At 29.4% G+C, this 18,809-nt stretch overlaps 1 protein-coding gene across 4 annotated transcripts; it reads right to left on the bottom strand.

The window, feature by feature from the left end:
* Window positions 1-232: 232 nt before the first annotated feature.
* Window positions 233-11,437, bottom strand: LOC111686547 (bypass of stop codon protein 1-like). Of its 4 annotated transcripts, none has more exons than XM_046956746.1 (3): window positions 10,358-11,437; window positions 1,263-1,333; window positions 233-996 (listed from the first exon to the last, which is right to left on the bottom strand). In XM_046956746.1, the coding sequence occupies exon 3, from the start codon at window positions 971-973 to the stop codon at window positions 512-514; it is 462 nt and encodes a 153-aa protein (XP_046812702.1). In that variant the 5' UTR covers window positions 974-996; window positions 1,263-1,333; window positions 10,358-11,437; the 3' UTR covers window positions 233-511. The 4 variants fall into 4 exon arrangements, with proteins under 4 accessions (XP_046812702.1, XP_046812703.1, XP_046812701.1 ...); XM_046956745.1 differs by having other exon boundaries at window positions 240-1,192; window positions 10,358-11,433; XM_046956747.1 differs by lacking the exon at window positions 1,263-1,333.
* Between the last annotated feature and the right edge of the window lie 7,372 nt (window positions 11,438-18,809).

Genomic DNA, 18,809 nt, shown 5'->3' with positions numbered 1-18,809 from the left:
TCTTTGGTTTTGATGTATATGTGTACATCCTCCTTTCAAACTAACAAACTAGCTAAGACCGAGTTGAGGTAAAGTTTATGGCGTATGTATTATAGACCACTCGGAAGAATATATTAGCTTTAAAGGTAAGGGAGCTCAAAGTAGTTAATCAGATGAATGCAAAAGCATTTGAAGCAACAAAAGCTGAATTACAAATATGAATGAAACAATTCCATAAAGGGTCTTAGAATTTTGAAACGGTGGGTAGAACGACAAAGATCCTATGGGGTAACCTTGACGAGAAATCTCCTTAAAATGAGCCAGTCTGAGTTTAGTATGGTAGGTATTCTGAGTGGACGGAATGGACGTGCGGTTTCAGACGAATGTAGAGCAGGTTGAGAGGATAGCGAAACTCTGCAAGTATTCCGGATTTTTAGTTTAGGATAAAAAAAAATCTGCAAGCCTAGTAAAATCAGAATATTAAAATGATTATATATGACAACTTTCTATAATCTAACTAGGACTTAATAAGTCATTTATATTTTTCTAAATAAAATTCGTACTCACCTCTACGAAAAAATCCCATATGCGCCGTATAGCGTATATTTTCAAAACCAATATTCAGTTTTTTACTCGTTCTACTCTGTTCGTGAGGAAATATAGAGTTGGATGTGGTTGTTGTTGTTGTTGTTGTCGTCGATGTTGACGGTGTCGTTGAGGAGGTAGAATTATTTTTTGTTGTTGTTGCTGATTTAATTTTATCACTTGACAAACTATCATTTTCCGTTTCCAGTGAAGGAGATGAAATTTTTAAATGTAAATTTTTTGGTTTTCTTGAAAATAATCTTCTGGTGGTTGATATTGTAGGTGTGGTCGACGTCGTAGACGTTTGGGGCATAGACGTAGAGTTGTTGTCATTATTATACATTGTTAGAATATTAAGGGTTATGACATCAGTGTCATCACTTTCACCTTTAGCTGAACTATTATGCATATTGTAGGTTGTGTTGTTGGTCTCTGAGGTGGGTATTGAAATATATTTAGATTCGGCCATTTTTAGTTTTGCTTAGTTTTGTTTTAATATATATTTTTTATATTTTTAAGTTTTAGTATTTATTTTTTGTTTTAATTTTCACTTTTATTAAATTTAACATTTACAAAAAGAAACTATTCTTAAACATTTTCTTTATCGAGAGTATCTGTGTTCTGGTGTCTGGTTCAAATTAAATACTTTTTAGTCTGAAACATGATTCATTCATTCACTCACTCACTCACTCACTCACTCAATTGGTTTGTGTCAGTCTTTTAGTTTGATTCCTTTGTCTGTTTTAGAGCGGCTGTTGTCTCGTACTATCTGTAAAGATTTGTTTCGTATTTATTATTGTTTGTTTTCCTAATTTCTTTTTTATTTAATAATTTGTTTATTTGCACTTTTTTTCCTTTGTTGTAGCACTATTCGTAAACACAAAACTGAATGTGATTGTTTTGTTTGGTTTGTAATTGTCAGTTGTTTAGTTGTTGTTTTTTTCTGTTTATTTTGTTTTGAAAATTCTTATTGGTGGTGATGTTATACCCTAATGTTAAATGACGGTATTATAGATACTAATAGGGATTTGGTTTTCAAAGGAAAATTTATTTAAAAAAATGTTCGAAATTATTAAATGTTTTTCTTTTTTTTAATTTTTCAAATAAAAAATGAATTTTCAATTTTTGTTTTTAATTTAGTGATTTATGGAAAACTTTTTTAAAAAACTTTGCAATTAAAAATTATATATATTTTTTTTCAAATGAAAAAGTATTCAAAACAGTTCGAAGTTATTGAAGATTTTTAAAAATTGTTCAATTTATTATAGAAAGTTTTCGAAAATTTCATAATTTTTAATAATTTTCCATTTATAAATTGTTAAAATAAAAAAAAAAAAAATAAAAAATCAGAACATTTCGAAATTATTAAAGTTTTATAAAATAAAATTTGCGATTTATAGGAAACTTTTTAAATTAAAAAAATGAGTTTTTAGTAAATTTTCTTAAATTTCAAAATTTTTGAAGAATTGAAAAATTTCTTATTAAAAATTATAAATTTTTGGAATTGAAAAAAGATTTAAAAAAATTCAAAACTTGATTTTTTTTTGAAAAATTAAAAAAATGTCTTATTTAAAAATTTAAATTTTTCGAATTAAAACAAAATTTAAAAGATTAATAAAAAATTTTTAAAAAAATGTTTTCTTTTTAGCAAAATTTAAAAAATTTTTAATTTTTTTTTAAATTTTTCAAAATAAAACAAAATTTTATTTTTTTTTAAATTTTGTTTTAATTTAAAAAATGTATAATAGAAATTTTCAAAATTTTCCAATTTAAAACCTTTTAAAAATATTATTGAAAAGTTCATACACCCCTATTCTGCATTTCAAATACGTTTAAGATGAAGCTACTCCAACAAAAAACTGAATCGTAAGAAAACGAAGAAGCAATACCATTTCGTTTTAATGCTTTACGAATGTGTGTATTTTGCGTTACGATCGTACCTACGTTTTTGTAAGTTGTTGTTTATGTGACGAAGAGTCGAATCGAAATGCAGAATACCAAAGTTGTCAAACGGAGAAAATATCGATTCGAATTAAAATGCGAAATAGGGGCCACAAATTTTAAAAATTTTCATAATATTCTCACTTGTAAATTATTAATTTTTAGATATTTTTGAAATTATCTCTATTTTTCAATGAATTTTCTTCGTTATAAACAAGTTGCATTTTGTAGAAAAAAATTGTTTTAAGAAAAATTTTAAAAATTTTATTTAAGAATATTTATAACTTTAATAAAATTTTAAAAAATAAATTAAATTTTTCGTAAAATTCTTAAATTTTAAAATACTTTTTTTAATAGATTTTTTTAAATTTTAGAATTTTTTTTAAAATTCTACATATTTTCGAAAATTTTCAAGATTAATTTTTATTATAGAGTAATTTTATTTAAAATACACCGTTCTCCTGCAGTTTTCCTCCTTGGTTACGAAAATATATGAATTCATGTATACACAAAAAATACTGCATTTAAAAAAACAAAGAAGAAGAACATGACACTAAAAAGAGCAAAAAAGAGTCGAGCACTGAATGTACTTATTTAATCATTTCATTTTTTGGTTCGTTTGCATTTTGTGAGGGTTTAATTCAGGTATGGAACATTTAATATTTTCATAAATATTTTAGAAACTTTTCTTTATAACAGTTTTGTCTGGAGAAAATGTATAACAGTTTTTTATATATATTTTTAGTATTACGGTTTCTTTATAGAATTTTTTCTGTATAACAGTTTTCTCTGGAAAAAATGTTGTGTTTTTCTATAGAAACTTTTCTATATAACAGTTGTTTCACATAAAAAGTCTTTAAAACAGTTTTTTCATATATATTTTTGGTATAACAGTTTTTTTTTAAATAAACTTTTCTGTATAACAATTTCTTCTAGACAAAATGTTTTATAGAAACTTTTCTGTATAAAAGTTGTTTCATAAACAACTGTTTCTTTGTAAAAGTTTTATAGCTAAATTTCTGTATGACAGACTTTTTACGGAAAACTTTCTGTATAACAGTTTCCTCTGAACGAAATATTTTATATAACAGTTTTCTCAAAAGAAACATTTCTATACAAAAGCCTTTTCCACAGAAATAATTCTGTGTGTGAAACTGTTTTCTTTTTAAATCCTATATACAGATTTAAATAAAGAATATATTGTATAACAGTTTTATTTTATCAATATGATACTAAATAAAAATCTAAAATCCATCCCTGATTTGTAATGGCTTTGTTCGTTTAATAGACCAAACGTGAATGTATTTTTTATTTCTGTGTAACAGTTTTCTCTGGATAAAATGTTCTGTATAACAGTTTTGTTCTATAGGAACTTATTTGTATAATAGTTGTTTCATAAGCAACTGTTTCTTTATAACAGTTTTATAGCTAAATTTCTATATGAAAGTTTTTATTATAGAAAACTTTCTGTCTAACAGTTTCCTCTTTAGGATATATTATATGTACCAGTTTTCTCTAAAGAAACATTTCTGTATAATAGCTTTTTCATAGAAAATTACCGGTTAAGCAGTATTTTTGGAAAAAAATCTTAGAAACAGATTTAAATAAAGAATACATTGTTTTACAGTTTTATTTTATCAATAGATAGGTTAGGTTAGTGGTTAGTGTTCTAGTCTGGTAGACCGGAGGTCGTGGGTTCGATTCCCACCTGAGGCACTGGTTAAGGAGCGCACAACAGGCCCGAAAGAGTCCTAGGTGTATTTCTTCGGATTTCAAACTTACTAACTAATTAACTAACAAACTAACTAACTAACTAACTAACTTACTAACAAACTAACTAACTAACTAACTAACTAACTAACTAACTAACTAACTAACTTACTTACTTACTAAATAACTAACTAACTAACTAACTAACTAACTAACTAACTAACTAAATAAAAAAACTAATTTTCCATCCCTGATTTGAAATGGCTTTGTTCGTTTAATAGACGAAACGTGAATATGTTTTTTTATTTCGGTCTCTGTTTTGGTCTGGTTTCCATGTACTCACTTACACGTTATCTGACTGCCTCAATATATGGTGCAGTAATGGACAGGTAGGGTCATTGTCATATGAACGTTTTTGAAATGTATATTTTTAACAAATTATGTATAAATTGTTTTTGAGAAAACTCACATATGCATGTACAAGAAATGGTGATTACTGAAGCTAAGAATATTTTTTTAATTTCATTTACTTTTTTTAAAATCTACTTTAATTAAAGAATATTTTTTTTTAATGGAAATTTTTATGATTTACACATCTAAAGCATTTTGTATGCATGTTTATTCGTGGGGTTATTCGTTTTAATAAAATTATACAATTAAAAATTAAAAGAACAAATTCCTTATAAATGAACAAAGAAGTACGTAGTAATTAAATATGATTAATTATAACTTCTTTGTTCAGCATAAGTTCTACCATTATTATCAGATTTTTTCTATACAATTTAATAATTTTATAAAAGGACTAGCATACCCTGAGTGCTTCGCTACCCTAACTTAAATTAAATGTTTTACCCGTTTTTTACCTTTTTACCCGTAAATGTACAAATTTCCAAAAATTCATCTACATACTTAATCAAAAACACATCTACTGTCAAAATTTCATGATTCTAGGTTCAGCCGTTTGGGCTGTGCGATGATGAATCAGTCAATCAGTAGCGCTACTCTTTTATATATATAGACTAGTTTGAACAGGGTGCTTCGCTACCCAATCAAAATACAAATAAAAAAAGTATCAAAATATCTTCCATATATAATATTATTTCTATAATATTATTTCTTAGTCTATAGTCTAGTTTATAGTCTAGTCTATAGTCTAGTCTATAGTCTAGTCTATAGTCTAGTCTATAGTCTAGTCTATAGTCTAGTCTATAGTCTAGTCTATAGTCTAGTCTATAGTGTAGTCTATAGTCTAGTCTATAGTGTAGTCTATAGTCTAGTCTATAGTCTAGTCTATAGTCTAGTCTATAGTCTAGTCTATAGTCTAGTCTATAGTCTAGTCTATGGTCTAGTCTATAGTCTTGTCTATAGTTTAGTCTATAGTCTAGTCTATAGTCTAGTCTAGACTATAGTCTATAGTTTAGTATATAGTCTATAGTCTAGTCTAGACTATAGTCTATAGTTTAGTATATAGTCTATAGTCTAGTCTATATTCTAGTCTAAGTCTGGTCTATAGTATAGTCTAGAGTCTAGTCTATTTACTATTTTATAGTTTAGCCTCCAGTATAGTCTGTAGTCTAGTCTACAGTCTATTCTATAGACTAGAATCTGAATTATAAATTAGACTTTAATCCAGACTAAATCCCTGTTATCAGTATTTATGGTAACACCAGAAGAATTGACAAAATCTTTACGGAAATATGTAAAAAAGAAGAGAATATAATTTCTTTATTATCTAAGAGAACACCAACTCTTGCTTTTATGTATTAATACATACGTATGTCTGTATGAGTATTTATGTATTACCAATTTCTGTTTTGATTCTGTTTACGTTTATTGAACTGGCAGGCGAACAACAAAATCAAAATAAACAAAGTAATATTGTTATTGTTGTAGAATAGACATATATATAACCAGCTGATAGAAAAATCATCACAACAATAATAAGATACATATGAATAGATGTATCTAAGATGCAAGTCTACTTTAGTATAAATGAACATTGAAACATTGTTCACACTAACAAAAAATGTACATAAAATTTTTTTCAGTCTTTTTATTATTCTTATTTGATTACTTTGACTTCAGTCAAAGATAAAGAGATAATAAAACTGTCAGATACATTTCAATGAATTATTAAAATGCAAAATAATCAAACATATCAGACAGACGCATATTAATCAAAGTTTTTCCTTTAATCGCTTTTCATTCTCATTATCAATCAATTGAAATGTACATATTTATGTGTGTATGTACTTATGTTTAAACGTTTCAATTTGATTTAGTTCCAAAGCAAATAAAATAAATTATTTAAATATTTATATTTTCAATAATCAGTTATTTGTTTATCAATTATTTATAAATTGATACATATACGTAATTGAATTTCTTGTTGTTATATTATAATTCTTTTAAATATACTTTAAATTTACTCATATACTTTGACTTTTCAGTATAATTTTAGCACGCGCGTGTTTTACTAAATATTTTGCCGAAATAGTTAAATGATTTTAGTCAGACAGTTTTTTTGTTAGAATATAATTAGACATTTCAAACAAAAAATATATATATATAATTTGTTTTTCTAGTAAAATAGGTCTAATGGCTACGAGGGCGGTTTTTAAAGTTGACAAACATTTTTGCAAAGTAATGGTGACTTTCAAGAAACAATTTTTGTTTCATGATATACATATGTATTTGAGGCGTCTTGCATCTCTTCAGAACACAAAGATACTCATTGAGAATGGACATACACATCTTGTACAATATGGGCGATACATATACTATTGGGGAGTACAAATCCATAGAAAAAACAATTTGAAACTCTTCTATATATCATAAGTGTAACATAAGAGAGTTATTATTTAAGTTATAGTTAAATGTTTGTCCATTTTGTGGAGAGACGTCTCATATTCCAGACTAATTAAAATTGACTTCGATCGAGGCATCATAGAGTTCTGAAGTGAATGGCTATATGTATCAAATACAATCTAGGCGATACGAAGCCATAGTCTATAGTGACTGTAAACTGGAGGAGTCATTTGACTCTGTATCCGACCAGAAAATCTAACCCTTTTGGAAACCAATAACATATACACCTTAGATAAGTTAATACGTGGCTGAATGTTGGGTATGAGTTGATGGCTATTTGATCGCATCATATTTCGGACCTGACATGAACATTATGACACAGCAAATAGTGTCCATGGACATTATGACAGCCAAATAGTGTCATAGTGTCCATGGACATTATGACAGCCAAATAGTGTCATAGTGTCCATGGACATTATGACTATTTCAAAAGTGTCACAATATCTAGAAGCAAAATGTCGTAAAGTTCATGGATTTGAAAGAGTTCATTCATCAAAAAAAGCTTAATTTAGCAAAGCCGGTATTCAAAATACCCCAGAATTAAAAGTCTCTGCGTTTGGCCGAAGGCCTGCTTACATGACATTTTTTTAGGGAATCTATAAATTTATTATATTAGGAGCAATTTTTTTTATTTCCTAAATTCTAAACAAATTATTAAGTACATTTCTATTTTTATAGTGTCACAATGCCCATTGACACTATGACAATTGTTGGCCGTCATAACGTCCATGGAAATTATGTCACTGGACATTGTGTCACGCCACCATCCACGAATGTTATGACACCGCAAAAAAAAATTGTCATAGTGTCCATTGTGACGTTTTAAACAGAAATGTATTGAAATATTTGTTAAGGATTTAACAAAGCGATACTCTAATCTCGGTGAGACATCCTCCCAACTATGGTGTATTTCGCATTTCCATGGCCCTTATATCACTATTAAAAGTGTCAACGGAAGAGGTATTCATGAAGCACGTCAAATGATCTGGTATCCGCCATGTAAACAGAAATGTATTGAAATATTTGATAAGGTTTTAACAAAGCGATACTCTAATCTCGATTAAAATGTTTCTCAACTATGGCTTATTTTGCATTTCCATGGCTCTTTTATCACTATTAAAAGTGTCAACGGAAGAGGTGCTCATGAAGCACGTCAAATGTTATGCTATGGTACTGCGATGGACAGAGATTAGATTGCTGAAGTACTCGAGCAAAGTGTTTACATATGATGTGGTATCCGCCATGTGTAAAAATCACCGATTTGTCGTCTCTAGCTTAGCGTATGGTTGAAAAAGTTTAATTGGAATAAGACCGAGAAGAAGGTTTTTACATAATACACTCCGGATTAAAACCCTCCACCGAAAATAATATTTTGGAAAAATTTTACATTCCCATTTCTACTTCTCAGAGTGTCATCTTGAATCTTGCTATGGTACATCGATGGCCAGAGATTAGATAGCAAAGAGTTTGTATATGATCTGGTATCCGTCATGTACAAATATTGCAACCACCGTGTATCTCAGAGATCTCAAAGGGCGTTGGTGTTTTGTATTTAGACCGACAAGAAGGGGTTCACATAATGTACTCTGGATTAAGCTTTATGGATTGATATATCTAAAAGAATATTATAATCAGAGAAAATTTTGGAAAAATTCCATGTCTACTTCTCATTTTGAATACGGATCGAAATATATCTTACAGTTTTACAAGGATTAAGAATTCATATATAATAATGTAGGTTTAAATATCTATAAACATTTATTTCTTTTAGAATTGATAAGAAACAATTTGAATATTAGGACAATCGTGAACGAACAAAACTAATTTCGAGAATACAAAAACCGATCAGAAAAACTGTGAAATTAAAACAGTTTCGATTGTAACTCCCACATTTTACATTATTTTCTATCTATTAACTTCTTTGTGATATACATTGTACATGTATCAATTCAATTTGCTGAATTAATAGGATTGCAAAGGGGTTTTATTGAAATATGTCCAAATTGGCATGTTTTTAAAACATTGGGGTAATTTTGACCCTAAGCCCGTTTAAGGGTTAATTAATTTTTTTTCACTATTATTGTAAATATCGTTTGTTAATAAATTAATTTCTTAAGTTTTGTGATAATCTACCTAAAAATAGAAACAATTTCGAGTAGTTTCCTTAAAAAATTGCAAATATTACAAAATTTGACCTTTGACCTTTAAAGTTTATGGGTTAATGGCGTCCAAATTGCACGAAACTTTTGATTTTTATTTAGAAATATGTGGACTAATAAATTTACAAAAGGTTTCATTTAAAATACGCAACAATATAATAAAAAGGCTAATTATGCAAAATATTACATAAAATGGGTAAAATGGGTTTTTCTCGAAATCCGCTGAATTCAAATTGCAAGTACCGGCAAACTATAAGAGGTATTGACCTAATTTTTTACTGTTTTATTCCCTAATCTGTTGTCCATAAATCCCTATGAGTTCTCCCAAAAATATTGGAATTTGTTTAACAAAGTATCAAAAAAAACTAAAATTTGATTTTTTAAACGAGCGTTAAAAATATCAAAATTTTTCGATCATAGCTGAGAACAGGTTTACGTTATTCTATAAGGACAAAAACTCATATTCAAGTAACTACAGATGTATTTTAAGTAATACAATTGTTTTATTAGAATATTTTCAAAAATTTGTTTATTTTTTATCACATTTCGAATTCAAGTGCTCTGAGACACGATAATGGCCTGGGGAAAAAACTATAACATAACGATTTTTTTTTTTCAAAATTGTAAAATAGGCTAAAAAATTTAAAAAAAAAATAAAAAAATAGAATTTAATTTTTTTTAAATAAAGTTTTGAAAAGAAAATTAAAAATGTATAAAAACGAAAAAAGCGAAAACATCAAAATATGCACTAAAAGAGTATAATATGCTCTAAAAACTCGAAAATATGCCTTAAATATGCTAAAAAGTCAAATCATGCAAAATTATGCTCTTATGGGTAAAATATGCAAAAATATACTCTAACAAATCGATGCCAAAATTCTCAAATTGGTCTGAAACGTGTAAATATCTTATCCATGAGTCCATACGACGCACCACAAAAAACGTGCATCTGCATATACCCTGGTGATCACTTATAAATGATCTTAATTTATAAATTTTTAAAACCCATGTTATCACTTGTCGATTTTATCGAAATTGTGTTGTCTTTAAGTTGGTGTTTTCTTTTTCCAGTTTTGTGGTTACTTAGTGGCTGATAATTTTCAAAATATACTCACTCTCTAATTGGTTTATTTGAAAATTGCAGTTTTTTTTCTCTGGATTTAAAATTGTGGTTTTAGTTATTTTTTCAGGAAACTAAAAACGTTATTAACTTTAGATAATAATAAATATTAAGTAATTTGTGTTGGAATCTAAAGGTGAATGTTAATTTTACGTTTTAGATAATTATTTATGGTTTATAGATTTTTAATGAAGTTTTTTTTTTTTTGTTATCATTAAGTAAATTATTAAATTTATGTAGTTATTTTTTGGGTTAATTTGCAAGTATTTTTGTTAAGTATTTTATCATATTATTTTAAAATTTTGTTGTTTATTTATTATATTAACTTATTTTTTTTTTAATTTTAACTTTATTTGTTGTATGTTGCTGACGATGAACGTGTCGATAACATTTAAACAACAACAGAAAAAAAAGCTTGGAATATTACTTTAAATTCACTTTTTTTTGTTATTGTTGTTTTGGTTACGTAGAGAATTTTCTTTTAGTATTTTTTAAAAATTTTTTTCAATTGGAAACAATGTGTGTTGTTCACAAAAGCGTTAAATATTTAAACTGATTGGTGTTTAAAAATTGTTAACTCGTAGGTATTTGGCTTTAATAATGACGGCTAAAATATCATTTTATGATATGATTACATTTTTATTAATACTTTTTTTCCGAAATGATTATTATCATTAACACACTGTTGCTGTTGTTGTTTGTTAAATTTCAAATGCTACTTTATCTCTACTTATTATATTTAAGCAACGATCATAAAATTCTCCTCTACCTAAACACACACACATACACTAAACAATCCACCACTCTTTACCCAACACACTGGCGCACTCACTCGATTACACTCACTTTTTTTAAATACAAATTTTCTTTTATTTAAAAAAATATACTTTTTGTTTTAATTTTCGTAAAAAAAAATTCAGTAGTCAGCACAAATTTAAAGAAAAATACAAAACAATAATAAAACCAAAACAAAAACAAAACAGTGTACGAGTCGGTCGGTCTATTGATAAAAATAAACAACGTCTTTACACTCCGAAGTCATACCACAAACTAAATATAGTATTTATTTATATATATTCATTATTTTCGGCCATATGTTTTTTGTTTAGTTTCCATTGTCTACCACTCGAGCCAGCGAACGAAGTCTTCCTCCTTGGTTGCTGCTCCTTGTTGTGTGTTTGTGTTATTTCGAAAGAGGTTAGAGCGAATGACAACAAAAAGAGCAAAGTAAATCAATATTCATGATCAATGTTTCTCATTTTGTCAGTGTTGCTAGCAAGGTGTCAAAGTAATTGTGTCCAAATTTCGGCAACAAAAATACCCAAAATGGTCAAGATAATAAAAAATACATTATTTTTCCATATTTTCGGAGACACAGATATATCACTCTAGATATAGTGTATATCGAAATCTTTCAAATATCTCCATACTCTACATAGCGAATAATACACCCGAAATATGTATCTCGTTATTTATGGATTGTTTTTGCTAATTCCAAATAGAAAACTTTTCGAAAGCATGTATGTCTAGTACCTCTAGTCATCGTCGACCGATGAACATAAAATATCCTGCACAAATAGATCCGAATCTGGTGGGCTCGTAGGTCAAAGTTTCGTGAAAGAGAATGTTAGTTTAGAGCATGAATAAAGCAATATTTCGGTATAAGTTCTGTGTTGTCGTCGTAATAAAAACATAAGGCAACAGAGCAGTGACTGCTTTAGTTAAATATTCGAATTAGGTAAATGACAATATAATTGAAATACAGAATGCATCAGGGTTATTCTCTATGTGACGTAAGTATATTGGGGAGGTTTTTCGGAGTGCCCATGATCGTTGCGTCTCAAATCAAAATTGGGTAAAGAGAATGTTAGTTTAAGGTCTTATGCATGGAGAAAACAAAAAGTTCAGTGCTGTTGTCGTAATGACAATATAAGAGCAGTGAATGCGGGGCTTAATAGTAATATACCAGACTTTCCAAAATGTTTTACCTGAACAGAGGTAAATGTATATTATGCGTCTGACGTATCTTAGATGTTATGATAGGATAGCTTAAGTACGAGAAGGCGCTAAAGCTATCCTATCATAACATCTAAGATACGTCGGACGCATAATATACATTTACAACAAAGTCTCTGTACAGGTAAAACATTTTGGAAAGTCTGGTATCGGGACAAGAGAAAAGGGAATTGAATCGATATCACATGAATGCTTATTATGGCCCTGAATATCTGAAATGCGTGAATCGTGCCACATTTAATTGTCAAGTTCTTTAAAATTTCACTACCTCCCTACTTCGACAGAACTACCATCAAGTAGCCATAAGCAAAATGTTGCCTAGATGCCTAAGAAGCAGGAGAGAGGAGAAGGACGTTTGTTTGGAACAGTTAGTTAGTTTAAAAGGAGGATGTATATACATCAAATCCGAAGAAATACACCTAGCGCTCCTTAACCAGTGACTCAGGTGGGAATCGAACCCACCACCTCCGGTCTACCAGACTAGAACACTAACCTATCGGAGGCCACCTTGTTTGTTTGGAACAAGTTCCACTATGATATAAAGACCTGAATATTTGTTCAAATTCTGTTTGCACTTAGTAGTGTACTAAAGAACATCGGTGCAGCATGGAATCAGCAGTACTCCGAATAAACTTCATTAAAGGCCATCTAAAATGGCTATCGAGTATTTTGGAACGAATATTTACTGCCACAAATGTTATTTAATGTGGTAACTCTCTTTATTTACTATCACTATTTAGTTTTGCTTTACTTCTCTTACACATACACATAATAATCATTGTTGTTTGTAAATTCGGTTTTACGAGTTTTTTTCGTATTCAATACTCGTATTTCTTATCATTTAAATTTGCACTAAACATGTGTTGTAGTAACAAAAACTACTTAAAAGGAGCACATAACTACTACACTTCTTATTGAATAAAGTACTACGACTAGTAGCAGGCAACTAATGTTTTTGTTACTTGTACTTGTTTGTACATATGATAATCAGATGTACTATGTATGATTGTTTTTGTTTTTATTACAGCTGATTTCTTGCAACAACAAAAAAATATACTTATGTATGTATGGTTTTATTTACTCGTACTTAGTCAATTACTTAATCCGATTTGAATGACGACTGTCAATGTTTGCTGACTCTCTGATTTTACTCTTTATTGTGATTGTTTTTTATGCATACTTGTGTGTGGTTGTGTAGATTTTTCGACAACTTATGTTGGTCGAAACTTTTGGGTTTAATTTTTTTCGAAATTATTTATATTTTTCCTTGTTTTTCAAAATATTTTTTTTTATATTTCTCTATACTTACTTGCTGCAGAGTTTTTAATACAACTTCGTTTATATTTATTTTTTAATTTAATTTTCCTACTGTATTTCATTTGAACTGTTGGACTTGTTTTCTGGATGTCTTATCACTTCCCACTTTATGATACTCTATTTTACAGTGATTATGAGTAGTTAAAAATGTTCAAAATATTTTTCTAGTTATTTGCCATTGCCAAACATAAAGAGATAAAAAAGAAAAGGGAGCTTTAACCGACACCTACAGGAAAATTCTATTGATGATCATGTTAGGATTCTCTCCTAACCCTTTGAACAAAAATGAGCAAGATCTGCAGAAAAGCTGCATACTGAACACAAGTAGTTAGTTAGTTCGAAAGGAGGATGTACATACATATATACATCAAATCCGAAGAAATACACCTAGGCCTCATCATCGGGCCTGTTGTGCGCCTCAGGTGGGAATCGAACCTACCACCTCTAGTCTACCAGACTAGAACACTAACCTACCGGAACACAAGTATAGCGACAAAGCTAAATTCTATAGTCTACGAATGAGGATGACTATGATGGTGAACATGTCGTTCAAATCAAAATCGAAGAGAAAAGTATTAAAAAAGATTTTTCCAAAGCAGAAGAAAACGGTATATGCTGAAAATCTTACGCCAAAGCTTCGAAGAAGTTGACATCACACCAAAGTTCTTGCAACCTAAAGATCTTTTTGGATAGCATACCTTAGGACTTTTTAACAAGAGAGATCTTTCTGTGCTCTCTATATAATAGGAAGGGGCTGCCAATTTACAAAGCCGTGGAAATGTGAAGGTTTTTTCACAGGAAACAGCACTGTTGTTGTGAAAGGTATAGGACAATACATACTTAACCAAGAACATATACATACATTTTGCTTTTAAAGAAATTGGAACTTATAAGGAAGTATTAACGAACGGGTCTGCATCATCATAATCCCCTACAGCCAAAATAAAAAGTCTAATCCTAAGAACATGGAGGTGAACGCTAACTTTGCATCATACGGTTAAGTTGTATTCTTGAAGATTTGCAAGGTGTCCGAAAAGGACACCTTAAAGCTAGAGGTCCACAACACGCATTCAAGCATTCTCTGCGTTTGTCAAAAAAGTAGAATCAATGTATTTGTATGCTTAAAGTAACAAAGACAAAAGCGTAGAATGCTTAAAGTAGATCTACTTTCTACTTTAATAAGCGTCACAAACGGCGCACGAACATGTCAGCTGATTTTGACATTTTAATAAATTAATATGAGATAAATGATGAAAAAATAAATAAATGCTGTAGAAAGCGCGAAGTTTGTAACTACGTCGCATGTAAGACCTGGTCCACACTAGGAAACTTTTGTTGAGAAACTTTTTCTTAATTCTCTTTTGAAGTTTCTTTAATGTCCACACATCGAAACTTTTGTTTCAGAAACTACGTGTAAATTGCATTGATTTGCTGTTGTACGAATGATAAGAATAACAAAACAAGTTTCCGAGAACGGGAAACTCCGTACCGCGATGGAGATGAATGATATTCTTTCTCTCTCACGCAAAACTATAAGTTTCCTAGTATGGACCGGCAGTAACTTGAAGTTGAAGTGTACAATGCGCAGTAGATATGAAAAGCGCGTAATGATTCGACGCGAAGACGCTTAGTATGGACAATCGAGTCATTTATGAATACTCTGCACGATTAAAATGATCACATATGCGCTCATTTTCTGATCATAAATGATATTTTCGTTGAGAGAAAATTCGTCTTTTGATCAGTCCTGACTCGTTTTTAAACCATTTTGTAGTCATTAATTAGTCAATTTCTGGTCGTTTTAGAGTTATTTACGTTTTCGGTAATGAAATATATGATTTACTTTGTAAAGGAAGAGGAACATGAGGAAGAACTCCGTTCGACATAATGTGGTCTAAATTTATAACATGGTTTTTATAAAACCATACAGCCACTTGAAATAATGGAACGGTGATTAGAACGGCTAAAATTATATGGAATGACCCATGAAATTACAGATTTTATTTGGTGAATATTTTGGCATTAATATCTCATTTTCGTGCAATTAAAAGAGATTGATTCGACATGAAAGTTGTGTTAAAATCATATAGGTATAGAAATTGTTCACTTTAGTTAGAATAATTTTAATTCCATTTCAAATTTTTACCATAAAATTTCCCGACCCTGCTTAAGGAGGCAATAAAGCCATGTCCGCCTGTCTGTTTATTTCTTAATATAATAATTAGTTGTTTTTAATTAATGCAGCAAATACGTGATCCAATTTCAATAAAAATCGTTCATAAAAAATTTATTAATACTAAAACATTCGAATGAATGTGCTTTTTTTACAATTTTAAATCCATTTTTTTAGTTATGTAAAAAATTATCATTTTATTGTAAAATTGTTGAAATTAAAAGATTGTCTCAGATATGTGAAAAGTCCGAGAAAAAAATCCACGTCGGTCCCGGAGTGTAATGCAGAAAAATTTTAACCCGATAGAACTAGCCGTTTTGAAATTACAAATTTATTTTTCAAAAATTTTCGTTTTATACCCACTGTACACTAAAACAGTCTAATAAAGTTCGTATTTCAAAAATCCCATTTCAATTGGATACATGTTCACTATATTTTTCAATATTATATACTTAACAATACTGAAAAAAAACAACAAAAACAAATTCAAAATTTCATTCATATTTTTTAGGTCAAAAACTGACTGACGTTTATTCTGCATTCTAGTTTGACGTCTTGTTTATTTACTTTTAGTTTATTTTGTTTATACAAAATTTAACATATAATATTGATAGAGAATTTGGAAAATAAAACAAAAAAATAACTCTCTTGTTATTAAACACATGTTCCTCTTAAAAAAAGTACTTTTCGTACAAAAGTACCTACATAGTTTTTGTACATTTACTAACCCTCCTAAAAGTATTCTTTGGTAATTTAAACTTTAAATTAACCCACTATGTGTACTAGAACACGTTTTTTATACCCTACACCACTATAGTGGGGAGGGTATTATGCGTTTGTGCTGAAGTTTGTAACACCCAAAAATATTGGTCCTAGACCCAACTTAAAGTATACCAATCGGCTCAGAATCACTTCCTGAGTCGATTTAGCTATGTCCGTCTGTCTGTGTGTCCATGTAAACCTTGTGCGCACGTTGCAGGTCGCAATTTTTAAGATAATTTGATGAAATTTGGCACATACCCTTCATTCAGGGTTCAGGGACGAACGCTATTAAAAATGGTTGAAATCGGTCCATTATTTCTCCTAGCCCCCATACAACCGTACCTTCCGAATCGGGCCTTTAGGCTCACAATTACGTTAAATGTTTTATAATGTCAACAAAAATCAACAAAAATTAGTTTTATAGAACAATAAATGACAATACTAATTTTTATAGAGATCGGGCCTCATTTGACCCTAGCCCCCATACAAACTCCCCTTCAGAAAATGACTTGAAGGTCAAAATTAACTTATAATTACTAATAAAACGATCAAAATCTACATAAATGACTTTGAAGTAGACGTAAATTCATTTACCAAAATTTATAAGGATAGGCCCATATTTACCCCTTCTCCCCTATGAACCCTCTTGTAGAAAATCTCTTTTTTGTCAACAATAAGTAAAAAATTTCACAATAAAACAAATTAAATGCTTTATGTAAAAAAAATCCACAATTTTAACATACTGACTGGTGTAGGGTATCATATGGTCGGCAATGTCCGACTATAAATTCATACTTGTTTTATTATCAAATCGTAAATACTAATTAGGCTTAGTCGAAAAAAGTCGAAGTCGACTATTTTGTTCCAAAAAAGGTCGATAAGTCGAAAAAAGTCGAAAAGTCGGAAGAAGTCGAAAACTAGAAAATTGTAGAAACAAGTCAAAAATAGTCGAAAATTTTAAAAAAGTGGAAAAAAGTCAAAAACTCAAAAATAGTCGGGAAAAACTCGGATAAAAGTCAAAAAATAGTAGGAAAAAAGTCGAAAAGTCGGGAAAAGTCAAAAAGTCGATTATTTATAAAATACTTATTATACCTAAACCGTAATTAGGCTTCTATAGTCGACTTTTTGCATTTAGTTAAAAGTCGACATTTCAACTTTTTGCATTTAATGCAAAGTCGATTTTTCATCTTATTTCAGTTAGTTAAAAGTCGATTTTTCGACTTTTAGTATTTTGTAAATTGTCGGCTATTCGACTTTTTTTTGACTATTTTCTTTTTACTTTTTTCGACTTTTCTACTATTTTTGACTTTTTCCGTTTTTTCGACCTTTTCCGACTTTTTGACTATTTCAGATTTGTGGACGATTTTCGGCTTTTATTGGATTTTCAACTATTTTCGACTGTTTGACTATTTTTGTCATTTTCCGACTTTTTTCGATTTTTCTACTATTTTAGACTTTTTCTGACTTATCGACTTTTATTTCCAAATTCGACTTTTTTTTACAGACAATAGTCGAGTTATCGACTTTTTTGGAATAGTCGACTTCGACTTTTTTCGATAAAAAGTCGATTGTTCGAAAGTCGATTTAAAGAACCCTAATATTAATATGTATATATATTGCAGAAAATATTTTGTGTTAATTTAATGATGACTGCTAAAAATATTGTTATTTCTTCTTATTTACTCATATATACACAACAAGTACAACAACCACGTCAAGTAACCGCAAAAATTAAATATATTTAATATTCAGTTGCAGTACGTGGATGAACGGTTAGAATTGCTGCACATGCTTGACTTTAAACTGATTAAAAAATGTTAATTTTAACCGAAAAAAATTTGCAGTTTTTTTGCGTATCTGTCTGTATAAGGAGTGCGATTTCAAGGAACACACGTTCTGCGAATGTTAATAATTTAGGATTGTTGTAAATTTCAGATTTATTTTTAAAATGCTCGTCTTTTACAAATACAAATGAATTGTGAACTGATTTGTGACACAACTAGAACTACTTAAGCTGGAACTGAACTAAAACTAAACTAGAAATACATCTAAACTAGAACTGAAATAGAAATGAACTAAAACTGAACTAGAACTGAACTTGAACTGAACTAGAACTGAACTAGAACTGAACTAGAACTGAACTAGAACTGAACTAGAACTGAACTAGAACTGAACTAGA

The sequence above is a fragment of the Lucilia cuprina genome, chromosome 2 (assembly GCF_022045245.1).
Source record: "Lucilia cuprina isolate Lc7/37 chromosome 2, ASM2204524v1, whole genome shotgun sequence".
Taxonomy (NCBI): domain Eukaryota; kingdom Metazoa; phylum Arthropoda; class Insecta; order Diptera; family Calliphoridae; genus Lucilia; species Lucilia cuprina.
The sequence above is the reverse complement of the archived record's forward strand: the minus strand, read 5'-3'. Positions and strand labels throughout refer to the sequence as shown.

Excerpts from the sequence above, each read along its gene's own strand:
- LOC111686547 (XM_046956744.1), bottom strand. The coding sequence starts at position 1,033 with ATGGCCGAATCTAAATATATTTCAATACCCACCTCAGAGACCAACAAC.